Source organism: Phlebotomus argentipes, unplaced genomic scaffold (assembly GCF_947086385.1).
Source record: "Phlebotomus argentipes unplaced genomic scaffold, Phlebotomus argentipes genome assembly scaffold_4, whole genome shotgun sequence".
In the NCBI taxonomy this organism is placed as follows: Eukaryota; Metazoa; Arthropoda; class Insecta; order Diptera; family Psychodidae; genus Phlebotomus; species Phlebotomus argentipes.
Window position 1 is genome coordinate 2,039,669 of NW_026776174.1, and position 22,729 is coordinate 2,062,397.

General features: G+C 36.6%; 5 protein-coding genes across 29 annotated transcripts in view; 3 read left to right on the forward strand and 2 right to left on the reverse strand.

Annotated features, from left to right (window-relative positions):
• The first annotated feature begins 57 nt into the window (after positions 1–57).
• LOC132258329 (uncharacterized) lies at positions 58–5,879 on the forward strand. 4 transcript variants are annotated; one of them, XM_059755601.1, is made up of 6 exons: positions 58–318; positions 2,718–3,014; positions 3,089–3,322; positions 3,520–3,627; positions 5,447–5,572; positions 5,641–5,879. In XM_059755601.1, exons 3-6 carry the CDS (start codon positions 3,103–3,105, stop codon positions 5,733–5,735), a joined length of 549 nt encoding a protein of 182 aa, XP_059611584.1. In that variant the 5' UTR covers positions 58–318; positions 2,718–3,014; positions 3,089–3,102; the 3' UTR covers positions 5,736–5,879. The 4 variants fall into 4 exon arrangements, with proteins under 4 accessions (XP_059611584.1, XP_059611580.1, XP_059611582.1 ...); XM_059755597.1 differs by having other exon boundaries at positions 2,718–3,322; positions 5,641–5,877; XM_059755599.1 differs by lacking the exon at positions 58–318 and adding an exon at positions 407–674 and having other exon boundaries at positions 2,718–3,322; positions 5,641–5,877.
• A 234-nt stretch (positions 5,880–6,113) lies between these two features.
• Positions 6,114–7,150, forward strand: LOC132257830 (non-specific lipid-transfer protein-like 1). Of its 2 annotated transcripts, none has more exons than XM_059754868.1 (2): positions 6,114–6,794; positions 6,855–7,150. In XM_059754868.1, exons 1-2 carry the CDS (start codon positions 6,662–6,664, stop codon positions 7,052–7,054), a joined length of 333 nt encoding a protein of 110 aa, XP_059610851.1. In that variant the 5' UTR covers positions 6,114–6,661; the 3' UTR covers positions 7,055–7,150. The 2 variants fall into 2 exon arrangements, with proteins under 2 accessions (XP_059610851.1, XP_059610850.1); XM_059754867.1 differs by having other exon boundaries at positions 6,114–6,594; positions 6,654–7,150.
• A 1,357-nt stretch (positions 7,151–8,507) lies between these two features.
• On the forward strand, positions 8,508–9,104 carry LOC132257840 (uncharacterized). Its single transcript, XM_059754878.1, has 3 exons — positions 8,508–8,562; positions 8,646–8,729; positions 8,889–9,104. The coding sequence occupies exons 1-3, from the start codon at positions 8,508–8,510 to the stop codon at positions 8,999–9,001; spliced, it is 252 nt and encodes an 83-aa protein (XP_059610861.1). The 3' UTR covers positions 9,002–9,104.
• Positions 9,105–9,118: 14 nt separating this feature from the next.
• Positions 9,119–9,442, reverse strand: LOC132257842 (uncharacterized). Its single transcript, XM_059754881.1, has one exon. The coding sequence runs from the start codon at positions 9,440–9,442 to the stop codon at positions 9,119–9,121; it is 324 nt and encodes a 107-aa protein (XP_059610864.1).
• A 2,546-nt stretch (positions 9,443–11,988) lies between these two features.
• LOC132258286 (RNA-binding protein Pasilla) overlaps positions 11,989–22,729 on the reverse strand; it is a 37,118-nt gene continuing 26,377 nt past the window's right edge. For 19 of the 21 annotated variants that reach the window (XM_059755535.1, XM_059755534.1, XM_059755528.1 and 16 more), the window contains 4 exons: positions 20,783–20,923; positions 19,154–19,776; positions 18,564–19,080; positions 11,989–16,786 (listed from right to left, as the gene is read on the reverse strand). In XM_059755535.1, the coding sequence (XP_059611518.1) occupies positions 16,563–16,786; positions 18,564–19,080; positions 19,154–19,776; positions 20,783–20,923 (1,505 nt within the window). In that variant the 3' untranslated portion in view covers positions 11,989–16,562. The remainder of the gene's footprint in view (positions 16,787–18,563; positions 19,081–19,153; positions 19,777–20,782; positions 20,924–22,729) is intronic. The other 2 variants (XM_059755532.1, XM_059755537.1) reach the window with 2 other exon arrangements.

Sequence of the window (22,729 nt, forward strand, 5' to 3'; positions counted from 1 at the left end):
ACTCTGCAAGTCTTGTGCGACTCTCAGCTGAACAGCACAGTCAGTTGATATTAACAACGCTAGTGGAGAAGACAATTGCTGTCCACATAGGACTTCATTCATAGCTCCGCTGCACCGCGAGCAAGTTGCAATAGCGAAACATACTCTTGCCTTGCGCTCAAAGTGCGAGTTTCAGTGCCATTTGATCAGACGAGCGGGAATCTCCTGGTCGGAATTTCCACTTTCTCGGCGACTCTGTTATTGATTTCTTCGGCCGGAAAAGTGATGAATCACCAGAGGAGCGCGTTGTTGTACAAGGAAATCTGGCCAATAAAAGAGGTGCGTGCGCGTGTGAGTGGAATATATTAAAATGAAGCGCATTTGGCCGAAATGAATGGGAGTCTCAGGTGTTTCTCTGTGCCTCACATCTTCATGCCTCCTGACGAAGAGATGAAAAGTAGTTCAAGTGGCAATTTGGCGGCTAAAATTACGTGTGTGTGAAGAAAAATGTGATAATTTTCTTCATATTGCAAGTGGGTGCTAATCATTGAAGGCAGACAGTTATCGTTCACCTTCTCCTTCCTTCAGCAAAACTTTATTACATTTCCTCCAAATATTTCTTGCAAACTGGCTCTGAATGCCTCAAGGCGGTTCAACTTGGTGTCGCTCTCAATGACTGTCTACTGGATTATTAAGTGATCACTTGAACTTAACAATGATATAAAGCTCATTTCCCAATAAAATCTTTTTTTCTTCTTTCAGATAATTAGCACTTGAAGAAGCTTTTTATTTGCTATAGAGTAAACAAATCATGATCAAATAGACCGACTCATTTTCAGCACAAAGTGTTAAGATTTACTGCATCGAATCACGATTGCGATCTTTTCGCGAATCAATTACTTCATTTGTTCTGAAAGTCACACAGAGAAGAGGAATCAATCATGATTTCTGCTCGTCTGTTTGGTCTTTTCGTACATAATTGCTAATTGCATGCGAGAAATGAAAACTGCAATTAAACGATCAATCGAATTTGCTAATTGTAAACTTTGTACATGTCAAGATCGACCTTTTACATGACGAGAATTTTAAGCAACATTTTGCTTGCTGTTGTGAAATTTATTCATGTTTCAGCTCGACTGAAAATACACGGAAAACACTCTCTTGTTGAGCAACCAGTGACAAAACATATTTATAATCCACTCAAAAATCTTCCAATGTTTTCCCCAAAACAATATTCCAAATAAATTTCCCTCCTTCCGTGGCTAAATGTGTCACAAATTGCCTGAATGTCGAAGGGTGAATTGCAAAATCACCTGAAAATCAATTTTATTGCCTCAGTGATTTCACTCAAAACATGCTAAAATCTCTTGTGGGCAAAAACTCAACATTTCCAGAGAGCTCAAATTCACTTTTTGCCCAATTCCATTGTACATTGTGACCATTTTATTCTCCGATTTTGGCCTCTGGCGCACATTGTGCGTTTCACTAGAATAAAATTATTTAATGGATAATTAAAAAAAGATCGTAAACTATTTCCCTCGCCGAAGAAAATCTCCTCTCACGAGAGTGAATTTCGGTTTTAGCCATAAACTAAGTGGAGTGCTGTGAAGGGAGTTTGGTGAGAATTGGAGGCAATTGGCGTTTGCCATTCATTCATTCAGTATTTTTAGCCGTCTCATCAACTTCACGACGCTGCCCTGTCGCTAATTAATCAGTGAACATATGTGTCATATCTCTGGTTTAGGGATATTATTTAAGAGAAGATTAAATTAATTTTAACTCGTGTGGATTATTTGGAAGGAACGTGAGTTGGATGTTGATGGGATTTGGGTTATTCTGACACACATTCTTGCATTTATCACGGATGAAATCGAGTGTAAAGGTATAAAAAGGTATCAACTTAAAAATAGTCACATTAAAATGCTTTAGAAAAAAATAATAACATGACCTCAATCATATTTGTGGAATAATTTGTAATAGAACTTCTTTAGAAAACATTAAATAATGAGGTCGCAAAATTGGGAGTTATTGGACAAAATCATGTGATGTTTAAAAAATAGTAATAATTGCAACAACTTATACACACATTAATGACTTTACACTAAAGCACGTTCCTAGAAATTATCGATTAGTTTTATTCACAGAAATCCGTTTGCCGATGTCCATAAAATAGGGTGAAAGACTTCCAAAGACATTTCAAAAGGTCATAATTTTGTTAAATAAGTGCCACTGATGGAAGGAGGCCAGACACTTTTGGGAGAAAGCAATAAAAAGTCGAGCAAAAGAGTTCCTGTGTGTATCGTTTCTTCTCTCGTGTCTCACTAATTAAAATATTTATAATTTTACAATCATTAAATAGTCGTAATTTATGTTTGGTGGGTTTTTAAGCCACTATTTCTTCATAGCTGTGATTCAGTCACAAAAGAGAGAACCATGGAAAAAAAAACAGAGAGAAGATCGTTCTTGAAACCAACACAGATGGAGAATATTTAACAAGTACCAGAGTCATTTGCGTTTGACTTTTATCGGGTAAACAAGAGAGCGTGAATTAGGCCAGAATGCTGGGGAAACCGCAGAGACTGAATGGGCTGAAATGGGCCGAGAGTGGGTGATTGCGGATTCCTAAAGCCAGAGAGGCGCTGTCTGTCTCGTCTTGATTATAAAAGTGTTGTGTGGCATCAATTGTGCTTTAATTGCCCGCCTAATCGATCGCCTCTCTCTCTACTGGCCTTTTTCAGACATCACAAGACCACCAGGCAGAGTGCAAATTGCTCATCTAAGCCCAGATCCTGGACCATCGCAGCAGCACCCTGGATGATCTCAACAAATAAACTATGCGATAAATTTCAACGTAAACGCACCGCAAACTCTGGCAGTTAATTATCGTGAATTCTCCACTTGAAAATACATATTCGAAGGAATGGTGAAAATTTGCCAGACATTCTTCTCTGATTCAGTGCTTGAGAATTGAAGTGATATTGGGTGTTTCTCGATGCCTGCTTCGATGGAAGAGCGCCTGAGATGAGAAGGAAGAGGCAAGAGTGGATGAATTAAGTGAGGTGTGCCATAAGTGAATTTATCACAATGGAAATTTTGTGGAAATTCTTAGTGATTGCACAGTTGATGAGCACTATCTGGGGATACTTTGTGATGGAGGCCGAAGCGGAGAGTACAACTTCTCGTGTGACTGCAGATCCGAGAATGCCACACAAAATCACAGAATGTCCTCCTGGACACATTGGCGAGTGCCGAGAAGGATACGAGGAGTACTATCTGGAGCACAGCGTGAGCGAGAAGGATGCCAAGAAGAGCCTCAAGGAGTCAATCGAAGCGAGCGCTCAAAGTGAGTTAAAACCATTTTCGATCATTTTGCAGCTGTCTCAATTGAGCACACTTTGAGGCAATCAAATATGATGGTTTATCTTATCAATAGCCTATTTCTCTGGCTGTAAATGTGTAACGATCTCACAGTTGAGCAAATAATTTAGTTTAGTGTGCAATAATTCTCTAATCTCCCGCGTTTTCTTGACGCTTTTCCAGACCAAAGACCCGCATATTGTGGCGAATGCACGAGCGCCATTCGGAAGTACTGCTTGAGCTCTCATCTCCTCAGCGACCACTGTTGCTGTGATCTGCGACATGGCAAAGGTATGAGACAATCCCATGCTTCACAGTTAGGCATTTTCTCCTCGTTCAACAAACGAAGCATTTCCGGTGACTCCCAACAATTAGTTCCGGTGGCAAGAAGCCGTAGAAGACCCCAAGAGCATTCTTATGCAAATTCTTGTGCGAAACACACCCTCGTGTGCACTCCAATGTGGGCTAAATTTACTCTTTAATGGCTTCAGAAGAAGCGTTGGTAAAGAAGTTAGTGTGTGCTGATCGATAAACCGTATGAGTCAGTGCGCGGTTGAATTACTGGTATGACCAAGAACCCTCCTTTTACACATAATTAATTCCCTCACGAGAGCGACCATTAAAAAAAAATCATCGAAGCTATTGAAGCCTTTCATGTGAGAAAAGACTTCCTTGCACTCAATATAGTGAAGAAGAGGATAAATCAGATAAGTTTATTTATTCCATTGAGAGTCAGTTCATCGTAAGCAGATGTGCTTTGACTCATTCAAAGAAAAATAAGCAAGAGAGTATATGTATGTAACAAAGTCTAGAAATGATAGATATGCTTCTGCTAAAAGCCACAAAATCCATTCTTAATGATATTTTTATGATGTGTATGCTTTTCCACCAAATGAATGGGAATAAGACTCTTTTTTTCCCCATTTTCATTGTTGACATGAATATCGTGATCAGTTAATGTTTTAACTTCAGTGACATTTTGTCTGCAATTAAGTAATGTGAGTGGCGTTTTGCATTCCCCTCCGGCCGCAACATGAGCGGATTTAATGCAGCATTACATGAGAACAAAATGCCTGTTGAAAATCTCCAAAGAAAGATGCTGCACGCGATGGTCACATGGAATTTGCAGTTTCCCGCTAAAAGCACACGCAAAGGGCTAATCATTCTCTCAAATCTTGCTTATTTCGCTTTATCCAGATCACTAGTGAAGTGTTGATGCATTCTCAGTGGAAGAACTTCAATTCACTAAATTAATGTCCTCTCGAGAGATCGTTATTCACCTGAATGATAACAAAATTAAATTATTTTAGCTCCTTTCTGATCTTTGATTCAAACAAATAATGGAGTAAATTAATTCTGCACAAATATTTTAATTGAAAACACTTCTTGGTTTGAATACTTTTCTCTGCACCATTTTTTGTAATTGAATGAAAAAAATCCCAGAAGTAATAAAAATTCACATTCTGAGGAAGTTTCTGTTTTGTTAGAAAATTCTGAGGTTAAACGCATTGCTCTTGCTCCGCCCGTCTCTCGCCCACATGCAGAAAATGAAAACAAACAATTTCATAAAACTCTTGTCAATGGATCAGTGTTTAATTGGAGAGAAAAAAAAATCCCGGAGAAATTCCCTTTGTTAAAATACTTTTCCGCTCCGTGCGATTTCATTGTGGGAAATCTGACCATTCTGAATTTTCGGGGGTTTTCTCGGGGTTTTTGTTTAGCATTGAAACTCTGTATTTATCAAGGCATTTTATTATTTTTTGCAAGAGTTGAAACCACCAATTATCTATTGCAGTTTGATTGTATAAAGTCCAGTATATTGCCGGTGTGACTGGGCAAAGAAAGAAAACCGATACGGCGTTCATGGTCGATGTTATGAAATTGATCCGCCATCCGACATTTATGTGGTCTTATTCAGTCACACACGACTAATTTCAGTGCCATTTGTTTGGTGAACATTATAGTATGGGAAATTGTTTCTATCTTTCCAGTAATATATTGTATTCAAATTTTATTGATATACTTCAATTACATGTCGATTTTCATTAATGAAATGCTGTCGCAATGAATTTAATTCAATTTCTTTGCTCTACTGATTCTTTCTCTACAGAGGAACTTCCCTGGATTCCTCACTCGTGCTACATCGGTCAGAATGTGTGTAAATCATCTCTCGGATCGTGCCTAAGATATGCAGAATACAAAATTTGCTGCTGTGATCAACTATTAATTGAGCAATGTAAGCATAAACACAATTTGCAATAATTTCCCAACCAACGATAATCCAATTTTGTATGGTCGTTTCAGGGAAATCAATTTTCTCACCAGCACTGAAAGTGCAACCAACGCAGAATATTATTGTGATTCTATCCATTTACCTAATTGTTAGATATTTAGTGTAAAATGAATGTGTCTTGTTACCATATGAGTGTCAAAACTCGATGTATAGCGTCTGTGTGAAGCACCAAAAATTAAGTCAATATGCAAATAATATTAAAGACATTTTTAGAAACAACCAAATTCCACCTCGTTCGTGATCCACTTCTGTTTACTTTTGGAACAAAATTTATTTACTTGGGAGCTGCAGAGAATTCCATTCGTTTATTTTTCAGCGAAAATAGACTTGCGCCAGTGCAATTTTAAACCTTTCGAGATGAATTGCAATCAATCGATGCGAAACAGTATTATTGAAAATTCAACGGAACAATTACTGTTATTTTATAGTAAAACCTTGTTAAGACGTATTGGATCTCCTCTTCTTATGACGATCGACTGAGGACAAAGGTGAAATGATAGGATCTCATGTGAAAAAAGCTAATCATCTCTCACACTTGTTTGAGTGATTTTTATATGACTACCGTCAATTCTTGACAACAGGAGAGAGGAGATTATCGGTGTGCTGATAAGATTTGCCGGCTTGATTATTTTCTGCAAATGGAAACATATTGTATAGTCTTTCTTGCAAAAAATCGGCTTCAGAGTTCGCTTTTGGCAAGACACTCAGATGCACCCTTTGGACAGTGGCTTTAGGGGTTCTGGATATCACTGGGCACCAACACGTATCGCAGAACGCCACGAACACCATTGCACTCTTTGGCATGATCTATCAATTTACACCTTTGATAAGGGCAGTGGAAAGTGATTAATGAACCCATTGGGAGGTTGATAACACTCTTTTTCTGGCTATTTAAGGAGGAACTCTCCAGCTGAGTTCGCTTTTTGTTTGAGAGTTTGTTCCCGACCAGTGTCTTCGTCCGAGAGGTTCGTTTTGTGAGAAGTTCAGCGTCTGAAGAGTTGTGATTTCGAATAATCCATTGCAGAGTCCAAGATGTCCTTCAAGTCTGATGAAGTCTTTGAGAAAATCAAGGTTCGCATCACTAAGATCGATCCTGCCAATCGTCAAGTTGAGCACGTTTACAAATTCAACATCACCAAGGATGGAAAAGTTGCCAAGACCTGGAGTAAGTTGTCCTTTTTCACTGTGCACAAGATCTGCTTTTATCCAAACTTTGAACTTTCAGTTCTCGATCTGAAAAATGTGAAGCTCTTCCCGGGTGACTCACCCGATGTGGAGTGCACTCTCACAATGTCCGATGATGACTTCTATGCCATGGGAACTGGATCCCTTCCTGCCAAGGACGCCCTCGCCCAGGACAAACTCGACGTGGACGGAGACATTGAATTGGCCCTCAAGCTCTCTCCCTTCGTTTCCTCTCTGTAAATCGTTGCACAATTTAATTCATTCTAAATAAAGAAAAACGCGATAAAAGCCACCTCTGTTATTCACGAAACGACGGGGGGATTTCGCTGCTCCTCAGAAGGTCACCGCGAGAGAGTCAGTGTAATCTTATCAGGAGTCGCATGAGCTGGAGGCATTAGAGAGAAAAGTCCATTGCCTTTCTCAAAATAACCGTAAAACGGTGCCAATTCTGCAGATTATGTAATGGATTTTCGCATGGAAGAAAACTTTTCCCCCCAATGAACGGCAAAGGTTTTCATTATCACGAAGCGCTCAAAAGGTATATTGCAATAGTGATAAACCTGATAAACGGACTACGGAATATTGCCTGGTGGTATGCAATTTTACAGGAAATATGTATGTAATGTTTCGTGGGTGTTTCACTCATTTGAATATTCAAATGAGAATGGATGAAACATGGACATTTTAGTTAGGTGAATTAAACTTGAATGGAATAAAAACCTCGATCAGGTCAAATGAAATTAAATTAAAATGAAATTGCATAATTTGGAAATAAATGATCTTGTTTTCCAAAATGGTTAGCCGAGTGAGAAGAAATGGAAATGTTCAAGCCTAAATAAAAGAAAGGTAAGGAGAGAAAAAGAAGAGGTCATTAGCATAATTCTTTTACGAAATGTGCAAGCAAAATGAGACCACTGTTTCCTTTACTGGCCGCCCAAAGAGACACTCAGCTGAGCTGGAAGACGCTGAAGATCGCGGTTTAGTTAGTGTTTGGCACTCGTTGAGGTAACAACCCAAACTCGCGCATCCCGTTTCACACCTGAGACGCATTTCTCTGTGGTTGGTAAACTGAAATCTCTTGAAAAAAAATGATCAAAAAGTGGATCATCTTGGCTGTTTGTGTGAGTATTTTGGTTTCCAGCGTTTCTGGGCGAATTTTCAACTTCCGCCGAGGTGAGTTCTGCAAATCCCAAAGGAGAATTGTGAACAGTCCCAAGTGAATCATTGGTATTGTGTGAAACTTATGCAAATTGACATTCAAAGAGAAGAAATTCCTTTATGACCATCCCACGAATGCCCTCCTTTATCATTTATGGAGCGATTGTATTTGCAAAATTCCATAATATTATATGTGTTAATTTCGGCGATTTTGCTGGCAATATTGTGAACTTCTTCTATTTTTGGCTTTATAGTTATTGGATTGTTTCCCAAAGTAGAGGTCAAAGTAATGCCACGCTCTGCTGATTTCTGAACGCGACTCCATCGAGAACCAATTAAGAAATAAGAAACAGTGTCTTGCAATTGCTGGAAGTTCAATGAACTAGTAGAATTCTTGCTCGCGGTTTTACTTTTGACAAAGACACTCTGCGCGATCTTCAGTGGCTTTGTAACGGTTTGAGTAGCACACGAAACCAGAATCACTTTCGTGGTTTCTCTCGCAGCCAACATACATTTCTGAGAGATGTTTACCGGAATGCCGGTGACGTGCAAAATCTCACTTGTTCCTCTCTCTCCACATTGGCCACTCGGTGATGCCCATGCGAAATCCCCCGCGAGGCAGGAAGAGCGCGTGCCAGACTAGCCAACAGACTAATTGATCCTTCATTTGAAGACAAGTGCCCACTCTGTGACTCATCCGTTTACGGATACTGCTCAGACCGGCTCTTCCACGATGCCTGCTGCTGTGATAGACCAACTTATACCGGAGGATTAGGAGGTGAGTGGATCGAATTCTTTCCGGCAAACAACAGCCCAAGATTATTCGTTCATTATCAATTTCCCCGTGAGATTGTATCAAGCAAAAGACCTCAGAAAGCAACCTTGTTCTCATAATTTTCTTCCTTCCCCTCAGGTTACGGCGGATCGGGGATTTTTGGTGCTTCCTGCCTCTATACAGACTGCTCATTCCTGTATGCCAATTCGTGCTGGGAGCACGATGCCATAACAAATTGCTGCTGCAATCAATAAACTTCTTGCATTTTGGATCAAAATGAACACTTAGAGCATATATTTATTGGATCTTTCCCATGGTACAGAGGAAATTTCTGAGTCAATCTCGAGGGCGATGGTCGGCGGGATGTCATCTTACTTGTTGAGCTGCTCAATGAGAGCATTGGCCAGTGACTGATCTCCGATTACTTCAATTTTTTTCTGGGCAACAGCGTCTGGAACGGTGATCTGCTTTGTGCCAATGAGGAAGAACTCTTCATCTTCAACGTTGAGGGTGACATCGGGATTATCCACGGTGCCCTCATTCACGGTGAGGGCCTTCAAGTCCACAATCCACTTGTGCACTCCATCGGCAGCCTTGATGTTGAGCTGGAAGACACCGAGAACCTTCCTGGGTCCATTGGGATCCACTCCAGCCACGCGGGTCTTAATCCTTTCGATCACGGGGTCGGACTTCATCTTCACTGTTTCACTGGCACGAGCACTTCAGCACAAATTTCCCAATCGTCTGAGCTTCGAGTCCACCAGGCAGACTCTTAAATACATCCTCACTATCTACTTGGCTAGATAACACACCACCAGTGTTGCCAATCCGAGCGGTAATCCGACTAGCTTTAGTCTTTTGCCGGCTAATCTTGCAGCTTGGGACCAACGGGAGCATCGCTTATCCACGCCAGCTTAAGGGTCATGCGTCAAATCTCAGTCGTGTGATCTGCGATGGTCAGATAGAGGTGCAACGTGGACTTTCCTCGTCACACTTTTTCTGCCTTTGCTTGTCATTCTCTGCAGAATCCATCGAGTTCAATCTGGATATTGGTAATCTTTGTCTCCATGAGTAAGTACATTATATAGAAAATTCAGTCTTTCTTATCTTGGAAGTCGAACTGATTGACTTGTCCCTCTCTAGAAATCATTTCTTGTGTGCCCTTCAAATTAGTCACATGAAATTCATTGTCAATGTACGATTTTACAAATAAGATTTTTGTGTGTAAAGATGATAAGGGAAATTAGGTATATTTCCAATACATAAGTGAGGAAACAAGGATGACTGGGCATTAAAACATTACGTATAAAAGAAATTTTACTAAATGCACTAAAACAGCTCAACCAGATAATTTATTAATCTGCAACCCAAATCCATTTGATGATGCAATATTGCACAATTTATGCATACCTAAAAGGAAGAATAATATTAAATGCAACCCACGCCGCTGTATGTCGACTGAAGTAAAAAGCCTTTTGTGTATTCCTTGATTTTTTTTTATTTTTTTCATGATAATGTAATATAGACAATGTGATTTCAACTCTGGTATAATGTAATGTATAATTATAGTATGTCTCATTCATTACTTTTCCGTTTTAATTATCTCCTCTCAACCTTCGTGTTATCGTCAACCATCAACTTTTCATAATTTCTCGCTCTCAATTCTAGCCTTCTTCGGAGGGGTTACTACCATTTTCTTTTAACAAAAAAGAATTCCTAGATGATTTTTAAGTTTACCAATGAAGAATTATACGTGAAAACGATTTTAGAAATTAATTTCCCAAAACGAAATGTTATAGTGTGAATTTTGTACCAAAACAGGAATTTCTTTATCGTGCTTCTATAATGAAATTTTCACTTTCTCTCGAAATTGATCCACATTTTAAGGTTTATAACTTTGCCTTTTCACTTTGATGATAAGATTTGAATGGTGAAAACTCATTGTGATATTTCATACAATTTTCTATTCTATGTTCACTCTCATCGGCAAGCTCATGATTTATCCACTCACTTTCATTAATTTGTATTTTTTTTCCTAAGATTTTCATTCATCTCTTAGCGTCTTCATCACTCTTATCTGAGCACGTCTTTTTAATATATATTTCTTTATTGTTTTCATTCTTTAATATATCATATTCTAACTACAACAATGTAATGTATTTGGAAAAAAATATAATTTTAAATTTTTCTCTCAATTTTTTTTCATGTTGAATTCTATTTTTTTTTGTTTCTATGTGTTCAGCTTTAGATGTCCTTCTTTTTTTCTCACTTTTAATAATCTTCAATGGTAACAGAGTTTTTCAAAATCTTTGTTATACTCTTTATTTTTTCCTTCTTTAAAGATTACTTATATATATATTTGATAGACTCTTCTATTTTGTGTATGTTTCTTTAACATTTTGCAATTAATAAATATTTCTCATTTGTTTACTCCTCTTCTCATGTTTCGCATAATAACATCTCTTTTCTTTCAATGATGGAATGAAGCTGTGAATGTTTATATAAAGTTAATGTTATATTCTTTTTTTATGAAAATTATATACACACTTCTTCCATATCTATACCATTGTAATATTTCCAAATTCAATGAAGAAATCATTAAATTTTTGCAAAATGAGTTTGATTTGAAAGTTATCTTTTTCTCAATACACTCACGAGACATCAACAATAAATGGTTACTTTGGAGACCCTTTGAAGGGGTTCAGCTTCCACATTTTCCTTTCTTTTTTTTGCTTAGAAAGAAAAAAAAAACTAATAGATATTAACTTAAAATCTAAAAGAAGTGCAACCTTTAACACTCTTTTTTTCCCCTCTATAGCAAAACACAACGAAAGAGACCTAAAGTATAGTAGAGAAATTTTCATCTTAAAGGATAAAGAATCTTGAATAATTTGAAACTTAACGAAGTGTGAAGGAGTTGGAAAGAAAACAGAAAAATATAACTTCTACCACCAGAATAATATGACTTTTCCTGCACTCTGTGCATTTATTAAAAATTATTCTCTCCGCAGAGACAAACACAAAAGTTTCTCAATAAAATCTACCATTTTTCATCGCAAAACCACACGTTAACCACACACAGTAATTTTTCTCCGTAAATATTTTGTAATATTACATCTAAAATCTTTCATTTCATTAATTAGCTAAAATGACAATGAAAATATGGTTTCTCTGAAGAATATTTTTTTTATTTATCTTCACGTTAAAGTTTATTTACTTTCATTTCACTACCGATCTATACTTTTGAATTTTTTCTATTTGTGTGTTTTACAGATTTTTAAAAAATCGTTCTTCTGGTATTTTTTTTTATAAGTGATGGGATAAAATAGTCTAATATTGAGAAGAAGAAATGTGGATAATTATTTCGATCTTTTCTATTTTTCTTGTCTTCCTATTACAATTTGTAATTTTTTATTATTTATTTAGTATTAGTGTTATATTCCTTTTCACTAAATTGTATAATTTTCTCATTTCATTTGTGATTTTTTTTTCATTGTTAAATAGTGTTGGAGAAGGAGGAAAATATTGGTTTTGTTAAATGTTTTTCTCAAAATTAGTGAATTTTTCATCTATTTATCTCTTTTTTTATTTAATTCTTTCATCTAAATAACTTTTTTTTCATCTTTTCATGCATGTATGTGAGTGAATATCACAGAACATTCAAAATCTATTATATATTTTCTTTTATAGTTTTTTTTAACAATATATATGTATGTAGTTATATACATAATAACGATTTTTTCACTCTCCTAAGATTTCTCGATTTCAGTGAAAATCATTCAAGGACGCCGAATACACTGCGAGCAAGATGTAATCTGTGAATAATGCGACTCATTTTGCTCTCCACTGTATGCAGCATTGCGGCTCGTGCTTATCATGAAGCAAAAGCTTCATCGTAACAGAATCTCCAGTGTTGCTGCAGAACTCAATTAAAGTCTGCAATTAACACTTTTCACTGTTCCGTGACTTTTATTTTTATGTCGTTTTCTCAGTTAGATTTAGTAATTGAAAGATTACGTAGATTTTCAATTTCGTCCTTCAATCATGCTCTGCAATTTTCCATTTTTCCTATCAATTAGGCTTGCTGTGTTTCTCATTTATTTAAACTCTCTTATCGCGGAAGAGGTTTTGTCCAACATTATCCTATGCTGCGATTTCTTGGCCTTCTTTATGGAACGAAAACTTTTCTCTTTGCACTCTTATCAGCTAATTTTATGGTAGATTTATAATATGTGTGTGATTAATATTTATGCTATATTTCTATGTTTTTTTTTCTCCTCACTTGTTTTTTTAATAGTTATATAACGTGTTTTTTTCTCATACTTTTCATCTAAAGGTACATTTTTATTTGCACATCGGCCATTACTTGTTCTTCCACCATTTTTCTATGGTTTCTTCTAGTATTTTAATTTAATTGTAAGAATAAAAATTACCATACAGTAAGTATTCACCTCAGTTAATCATCGTCAAATATAATTTGTAATAAATATCTCTTTCATCATCAATTTCAATTGAAGGCATTTTATGTATTCAACTTTTTGAATCATCAGTTTTTCATCTCTACTGAAGTTTTGCTAAGTTATCAGATACAAAATGGATCTGAAATGAAGAGGTGAAGAAACATAATGTGTGACTTTTTTTTACGGTAAAAAGTTTCGTGGTAAATTATTACACGTAAAGTAAATGACGAAGATAAATGAGCTTTTGGCGATTCTCCTCTTTCACTCCTTTTTTGGACGGCACTGCAATCGAATACATGAGGAAGTGTAACATATTCACTCGATAAATCATCCTTTTCATCTTTATTGTTCTGGCAAATATGAATTTCTCTCAGGTGCGATAACGAAAAATATCGATTGTCTGCGCCAAATGAAACGTGCGTCTCGTCACTATTTTACCACTATCTCCACTATATAATATTTTTGGGGTGCATTATAAGAAATGAAGATTGAAAAATTTCCATAAAATGCCGAGTGTTGTAGTTTTTTTCTGCCCAAATTTCAATTTTTTCCCTCTCACTATCTACAGTAAACAATTGTATTCTTACAGAATTCTTAGTCCAGCCCACATTAAAGTACCAGTAATATATTCAATCTCCCTTTACGCTACTTTCCTATCTTTATCTATGTTTAGCATCTTTTGTCACCTAAATTAGCCATTGATTTACAGGGCACAGAATTGAAAATGCCTTTTATCATTTCGAAAGATTCCTTTCCCAATTGGAACTTGTACCATGAAATTGTTATTCATTTTTAATTACATGTTTTACCTTTATTTCTTTACTCAACAGTTCTTTTCTAGATTTTCTCAGCTCCCATCTTAAGAGAAATATCGGATTTCTACAGTGTCTGTCTAACAATATATTCATTAGAGTTAGGATTTGTTTTAAAGTACACTTTCCTAAAAAGTGCTATTAGTTCTTTTGAATTTTTTTGAACTGGAAATTGTTTTCTCTTTTTGCACCGAAGTTTTTTTTTATTTTATGACAAACAATTCAACTCTTGAGGAAACGTTGAATTTCATTAAATTATTGCAACATAAACAGAGTGAGACAAAGGAATATAACTATTAACAATCAGCCTTTGTCATAAATTGCTAGTTCAAAAAAACTCTCTTTCACGATTGTAGAAAACAGCTCAACAAAAGGATTCTGCTCAGAGCCATGAACTGAAGTGTAATTTTTCTTTTAGAGATTCCTCTTGGGATTCCTTCTGTTTGCTAAACGCTATGTAAACCCTATATATGTAAGTTTTCCGTCGATGTACTTTGAGCACTTCTGTGGAAAATTTGCATAAAAATCATCTCTTACAGCTGAGAGTCGTCAGAATACTCAAAAGTGTATGATTCTCCGGAAATATTTTCCTATCAGCAATCATTTCCTTACGACGATTGTGGAAGAATTAGGTTTTTCTCTCTTTCATTATGTCATCTTCTATTTATCATCTTTCAAGCTTGTATTTTTTTTCTTCTTATTAATCTATGACGAGAGTGATTTTTTTCCTCTATGTGCAAGCGAGAAAAATCTGCAAAAGGCTCTTCTATTGTAAATCGTATTACCCGGCAATGTATTTTCACCTGAATAGGCATGAAAAATGGCTCCACTGCAAATTGTCAACTAACAACTGTTCTATATCTAATGGCACTCATTTCAATAGAAGAAAAATGATCAACGATGAGACATTTCTTCTAAATTCATTGCATTGTGCAATGAATTTATACCCGGTTAAATTTATCATTTTATCGTTGAAATTCACTATTTTCACTTTCGCATTTCTTTATTTATCAATGAATTCATATATTTTTCAAATAATTCTCACAGTGAAAGGAATTTTGTGATTTTTAGTTATGAATTTTGATTTCATCTTTGTCACTTTTTATGCAAATTAACAGTTCATCATTGTAGATCCTTCTTTAGTGGCCTTTAATCGTAATTTATTAGAAAAACGTGATTTAACAATTAAGTCTAAAATAGCGAAACCCTGTTATATCTCTTAAAAGTCCCAACTCTTACTAATTATTATTATCTTAGCGTTTTCTCCTCTGTCCCAAATTAACCCACAATGTAATTCATTTCTCTCTTCTTCTACATATTTAACATAGGGTGTAAAAAAAAGTTCATTTAATGAAAAATGGTAACGATTGTGCATCAGCTATAAATCTGATGACGAAGTAAAAAGTTGCTCAATTCTCGCATATTTGATTGGCTGAATTAAAAACAATGGTTTTTTTTTGTTCTTCTTCAATCAAAACAACTGAAATCGACAAACTCATTGCGAAAAAACTTAATTATCCTTATTCCAGGCAATTAGGATCTTAAAAAAGACAAAATATAAACATTGCCACGTTTTTTATTTTCTTTTTTAAATCACTATATAAAACATTGTGTGATTTTAACAATTTGAACAGTGAATAAAAATGAAAATACATAATAACAAAAATAGTGAATTATCTCATGAAGATACCTCGTATCGTGAATTGTTTTGCAAAGGATAATGTTAACAAATCATAAACTATATATGTATATTATGTAAACCCTAAATGACGAATTCTTTTTCACTCTCTATCATTAAAAAAAAAATGTAGAAGTAATATGAAATATTTACAACCACTGTACTAAATAAAAGACTAACAAAAAAATATATTCCTTCTCTGTAACGCCCCTAAAACATTCTCTCTTAAACCTGCCTTAAAAATAAACATCTTCAGTGTTTAATAGTCAATTATAAAATTCTGGTAATTTTTAGGGCTTCCCATTCTATAACTCGCGCTCTCGTTCTATCACTCTCACGTCAACTATATATGACAATAAAAATAATAATAACAATTATCAACAGCACTGTTTCGTCTTTTTAATCTATTTAAATAGTCCTTATTCAACGACAAATTTATTATCTATTGAAAAATATAAGTTATTCTCTTTGTATAAAGTCTTCCTCCCACTAATTTAAATGTGAGAATGGGCATTTCTTACGTTTCTCTTTGTTTTGCTTTTCACATTTTAAAAAAATATCAGCATTATGTGATTCTCTGACAGATGATTTACTTGACTGAATTGATTTGCTCTGCATGCAAGTAACAAATTAATAAGGTACTCTCGTTCAATGGTAGGGAGGGCATTGAGTGAAGAATAAATAAATTTTTTTTATGGAATTTGTGAGCAAGTGTCTGCGAAAATGATTCTAATTTGCCGTCTCAACTAACTGAAGAGTCTTTCTTTTTTGGTATTTATCCGTGTATCGATAAAATGATGTTAGACTTGTCGTGAAATTTGTAATGTACAACAGACTGAAGAAGATTCTTGTCTTATTATTACTTTTATTGCATAATACCCGACGTCAGTGTATTTTGATGCGCTCTCTTGGTCTCCTCCTCAGAGATTTTCTGCTCAATTAGGAAATGTGCGAAGGTGACGGCGTGCGGTTGACCGGTGATGGTGACAATGCGATTTCTGGTGCCTGGGACAAACATGCCTTTCTTCGATATCTGAATTGTGGCGCCGGATGCACGTTGAATCTCTATCAAACTACGACCACCGGGTCCTGAAAGAGGGCACAAAACACAGCTTCTAAATACCACTGGTAAATCCTGATATCTTCTCTGGGGAACATAGTGAAGGTAATACATATCACCAAATCCACTTTTCACGGTGACACTCACTGCCGCGTGAGGCGCAGACAGAGAGTCGCATATAACGCAAAAAATGATGGGAGGTGAGCAAAAAGATGGATCAAGAAGTAACAGAAAAGGTGGAAGAAAAGCTCTTTAGATGTGGTTTTGGTGACACAGTGGAAAAGGATGTTATTCTTATGAGAAATAATGTCATGTGAAATATTCATTCGATGATATTCAGTCCCCCAAAATCTTCACTCTCACTCGCTCTCACTCTTTTATCCATCGACCCATTCGCAAAATCTAATAAAGTGTGAAGAACGATGATGATGATGATGATGATGAGTATGCGGCATGACTCTTTCTCTCTCTCTCTCTCTTTCCTTCTACAACAGCAAATCCTAATATTTCTCATCTGTTTTACTTTAAAATAAACAGAGAAAAAGAAAAACGATTGAATGAGTGAGGTAAGACGTTAGATCAAAGTGTGAGTAATTCCACAAATGATGCAGCGTGTGTCAAGCAGTTATTGCAATTTACTCGTAAATGCCCTAATCATTAGCAAACACTGCAGTCATTTGATGAATTATTCACCTTTCGATTAAAATGATAAAAGGTCAAACACACCATTTCTCCAGTATGCACACATACACAAAAGTTTGAAGAAGTTTTTAGAAGAGGTGTTGTGAGAAAACAACAACAAAAAACACCAATCATCACGTACGGTAAGTATTCTCAAGAAAGGAGAGCAAAATAGGTGGTATGTTTGTTTTGTCTAATAAAAGCAGCAACGTAAAATGTAATCGCGATATTATGGTGAATAAATTAAAATTATCCTCATATTTGTCCATTTACAAAAGTACTTTTAGAGATGAAATGATTTTTTCTGAGCTAATATGCCATTTATGGAATAATATGCAAAAAGTTTTCTCTTCCATTCTTCTTGGCAAATTTACCACAGTCCAGCTATTCAATATGAAAGCGTTCCGAAAACCAAAAAAAGATGAGAAATGCATCATGTAAGAATCAAGCTTGTTTGATGAATAGAGATATTATCAAGATAAGTCTATTTTTTCCCTGTATTGTGATAAATTAATTAATACCAATGATTGTTTCTTCTCACTCAAGAATGTTTTCATACAATTTATCCTTTCCGCCATAGGGAAAAAATTAATTGAGGAAAGTGACCGACCAAAGTTATCCCAATGAGAAGTTTTCGCACAACTTTGACTTCTCACTGGTCATTCTCAGAGAGTTTGATTGGAAAACATTGGACGGGAGGTCGTTTGGGTGAGAAGAGACTTACAAGAGTTTCAATTAATAAACAATGAGTGTTAAATTTTTAAGTACAATTCTCCACACGTAATTTGAAATTACTTAAAAGTTAGTTCTCCTACTAAAAGGAGAAATGATTCGAACCCTTAATTAAAATTGTTCCATTTCGATTAAGAATCCGAACGTTGCGCAATTCAAAAAAAAGCTTCGATTCTTACACAATAATACAAATATTGTAAAACTTCTGAGATGGAAGCACTTCATGTCATGAATAGCGGAGTTAAAATGAGATAACTGATGAACCAATTGAGCATTTGAAGAAAAAACATTGTTTTGAAAAAATAAAAGTTCAAACAAAAAAAAATATAAACCAAAGTAAGAATTCTGAGCTGATTCGAGAATCAATTTGATTTGAAATTTGGCCTTATTTACCTAATATCGCGCCTACAATTACTTCTGGAATTTCTACATTTTTGGAGTCCTTGGCACCCAGGTCGCCTGGTGTGGGGCTCTTGCTGAGTGATCCCAGCGTTTGCGCCGCAGCTGCCCCGAGTGTTTGAGCCGTTGCACCACCAGTCGCCAAACCGAAACTATTATTATTTAATGAAATTGGTGTTGCTGCTTGGGAACCCGCATGCCGAAAAGGATCGAAAGCAGCATCATACCGTTCAAGGGATGTCCTCGGTGTGGGCGACGTCGTTCCAATGTATGAGTCCAGGTTCACCTGGCCAATCGCCCCGAACACACCACCACTCGTCGCGGCCGCCGCCGACTGATCGATCGCCGACACGCCGAGATAGCTGAGTGCCGGCGTCGTGGCCGGGTGAGCTCCGTTCGCGTGCGTGAGCCCCACCCCGACCCCCAAAACTCCGTACTTGGCCAGCACACCCAGTGCGGCGCACACTTCCGTCGTGGCGGAATCCGAGTACCCGGAACTCCGCATGGCAACCTGGAAAATGACAGAGAATCGAATGCCTTTAGCCAAAACCATTCCGATTTAGCGCATCAAATATCGATTTTACCTTTATGTGATCGAGAAGTTGGGTGGTAACTGATGGGTTTGGACCTGGATTCGGGGCATTCAAGTTCAATGACAAATTGATGCCAGTGCCATTGACCAGTAAGCCAGCTCCAGTCACAGCCGTTCCCAGCGCCGAATTCAGCGACGCCGTACTTGAACTTATCGCATTTGTCTGCGACGAGGCATATGGCGAGCCTGTGGGATTATAATTGGCCACAGGACCACTCACGTCGGCATAGGAGACATTGAGACATGTGCCCGACTGTGGATCCTCAATTATTTTCGACAGAATCATCTTGCATGCCAACTTATTGTTCTCCTTCTCGCCGATTATTGTGATGCAACGCTCTTGTAGTGTCACATCCTTCGGCTTCTGTGATATTTGTACGTAAGAGCCACTCTCCTCCTTGATTTGTTTTATGAAAGCACCAGCCTTGCCGATTATCATGCCGGCTGTTGAATTCGGCACGAGAATCTTCACTTGCTTATCACGCTCTTGCTTCGTATCGCCGGACTTTTCTGCCGACAGGTCAGGTTTTTCACGAATTTTATCCATTATGAAGTCCAACACAGTCATTATTGCCTCACTGGAGCCTGTGATCAGACAAATCCTCTCGGATGTTCCTGGTGATAGGAAAATACCGCCATTAGTATCGCATGTAAACGCGAAGAAAGTTAAATTATTTATTTATGTATCAAGCATATAATTCAGATCTTCCGACTTCGTGCTAAAAAGTTGCATCAAAAATTGGTTACCTTAATTTTAAAATCACGTTTTAGAAATTCGTTTCTGTAATTCGACAACTCTTTAAAATATATATGTCTAATGAATAGAATTTATAGGAATTCCTCGTACGAATTTTTAGGAATCCCGTGAGATTCTTAAAAAATCCTCATATGAGTTTATCTAATTTTAGTGAAAATCGGATAAGTGGCTTACAAAAAAAAGTCATGAAATTCATGCATCAAAATGTACTGCATTTTATCGCTCGCATTCTATGCAAGCTTTGTAGTGTAATTTATCACGCAATTCTACTTCGATTGAACAACTAATTTTACACAATAATTTGCTGAAAAGTGACGATATTGGCGCCAAGAAACCTATTCAAAAACAATTCTAGAGAGACTTTAAAGTAATACTTTTCATATTAAACTGTCCTCAATTTATACCAAATTAGTCGTGTATAAAAAGTTTTGCCACCATTTGAAAATGGCACAAAAACACTAAATTTGCAAGTTAAATGACAATTGCTTCAGCAGGATTATGCATCAAAATACAATTATCACGCCGGAAGAGGGAAACGGATGCGAAATAGATTATTTCGCAAAACTTTGTCTCCGCTCATTAAGCTGAAAATGGCAATTTTTGTACTTAGAGAAAGTAAAATGTGGAGTTTAATAACTATCAAATTCCCATGATTCCACTGGCATTAGATGGGATTTCTGAAATACCACATGTGGAATTCATTAGCATACAAATTCATTTAATATTCCTCACTAAATAGTGGATTTACTCAAGATCAATTAGCCCAGTCGCTGGGCTAATTGAGAAATCAGGCGCGAGCTTAAGCAGCATATGCTGCATGGCAAGGAAATTCTCTTGCCTGGAGACTCCGCTGTCAATGCTCACCTGGGTAGAAGTCGTGTGACTTGGACATTTTCACCCTGGCTCCAGTGTCCTTCTGCAGAGAGGCGATTGTCTCGCCTCCCTTGCCGATAATGGCCCCAGCCGCCACTGCTGGCACGAGAGTTTTGAAGTGGTATGTGGCATCTGCAATAGAAAATCCTCAGTCAATTGAACATCCGGCAGTCGGTGTGCAAAATTAATCGATCTACGGGGGTCGCATCTGGACTGAAACTCCCAGTGCAAAAATGACAAATTCATTCCTGACTTAGGAGGATAATTTATCTAAATTGAAAATCTCCATGTCACTCTCATCCTCCTCCGTCGTCAAAACACACCTGCCTCGAGGCAATCTCTCTCCAATTCCCACCCAAGAACCATGCTCTTCACGTGAGATTGCCCATGTGGGTCTCGGACAATTAAGCTCCCTTATTTTAATTACAGCCTCTCAGCGAATTATCCAATAATTAGCATTTTAATGCACGTACGAATAAATTTATGCAGATCTTTTACTCTCAGTATTAGCATAATTGAGAATTTTTCACCGATTTGTCAGACCCTCATTGAATATTTCGTTTCACAATTCCTCAATTACTTCCCATCCACTTCGGAGAACTTTCGAAAATGAACTCCAATGACCACGTCATTGCTCAGCAATTCTTCGCACTCTGTCTGTTTTAAAATGTTGTTAAATATTCATAATGAGCAGAAGACATTAATTAAATTTTTACCCAGTTACATTGATTTTCCTCCCACTCAGAATTTCTCGGGGACTCGCTGGAGAGTATGAAGACAATGGAATCCTTGATTTCCATTGGATACGATCCAAATGCTAATAGAATGCAAAATCACAATTCCATTTTCTGTCTCCAAAAGTTCACACATAATTTCCCAAGAATTTACTGGGTCAGAAAACTTGTCTTAAATGTTCCTCTTTTTTTTGTTATGAATTCATATTGCACGAGTACTTTTCATGAAAAAAATGCTCCAGAAGTCTAGAAAAATTTATCAAATAAAGTTGATTTGTCTGATTGTACGACAATTCACAATTTCGTTCCAACACGTAAACTCAACCTAATTCTAATCGAATTTTCTCAGTATAAAATTGATATTCAACTTCGAATTATGTTGCTAAAAGGAATCTTAATGAAATTTTCTCTGTATATTTTCTCGAAATGTTCACTCTTCAGGAGAATTTATTTAGAAAAAGTACTATTCATTGGCAGCAGATGGAGTTAAGTGCACTTAAACAGGTTGAAAAATTGTGTTCCAAAGCGAGGAAATCTGAAGTAGTGCATATTTTGTTCAAAAATATATTGCAAAGTTTGCAAAGTTTCGCCCCGTAAGCACACTCGTATTACCTTTTTCCATCACAAAAAGGACACTTAAGAAACTTCTGCATTTTGCTATGAAAATTCTATTCCAAAAACTGCAATTAAAATCAAATTTATAAGCGCGACTTGCTTTGCGCGCTCACTTTATGTTCTTGAACCGCACAATTGACAAAAAAAACAAGATTACTAATGATTGAAAGGCTAACAAAGTTCTTCTGACATTGTATCTATAAAAGACCGTCTGACAAGTGATCAATTAATGTCTCTATCTTTCACTCTTAATTTATAATCTCACCGACTTGCATTACACAATTCAGAGGCCATGCGATATGGAATTGAGTGCAAACCCAAAATTAATTTTATTGTCTTTCTCTCTTGAAACAATTGTAGACACAACAGATTTCACTTCATATGCTAATATTTTTTTTAACAGAAAAAAGACACCTGGAAATCGCGTAAAATTTGTTAGATGACAATCTGTCATTTAACCGGCTTGGACAAAGGCACTATCAATGACCCAATGTTTACTCTTGATCCAATTGTGCAATGGTGAAAAAGCCGGTGAGAGAAAAAACACTTCACCCACTTTTATTGTTACAAAATAGCATAATGTTATGAA

Bases quoted from the DNA above. Each gene is read 5' to 3' on its own strand.
- LOC132257830 (XM_059754867.1), top strand. From the start codon at position 6,662: ATGTCCTTCAAGTCTGATGAAGTCTTTGAGAAAATCAAGGTTCGCATC.
- LOC132257840 (XM_059754878.1), top strand. From the start codon at position 8,508: ATGCCGGTGACGTGCAAAATCTCACTTGTTCCTCTCTCTCCACATTGG. The intron at 8,563-8,645 runs GTGATGCCCATG...CTTCATTTGAAG, and splicing joins CTCTCCACATTGGCCACTCG to ACAAGTGCCCACTCTGTGAC. The intron at 8,730-8,888 runs CTTATACCGGAG...TCCCCTCAGGTT, and splicing joins CTGCTGCTGTGATAGACCAA to ACGGCGGATCGGGGATTTTT.
- LOC132258329 (XM_059755597.1), top strand. From the start codon at position 3,064: ATGGAAATTTTGTGGAAATTCTTAGTGATTGCACAGTTGATGAGCACT. The intron at 3,323-3,519 runs GTGAGTTAAAAC...ACGCTTTTCCAG, and splicing joins AATCGAAGCGAGCGCTCAAA to ACCAAAGACCCGCATATTGT. The intron at 5,573-5,640 runs GTAAGCATAAAC...TGGTCGTTTCAG, and splicing joins TCAACTATTAATTGAGCAAT to GGAAATCAATTTTCTCACCA.
- LOC132257842 (XM_059754881.1), bottom strand. From the start codon at position 9,442: ATGAAGTCCGACCCCGTGATCGAAAGGATTAAGACCCGCGTGGCTGGA.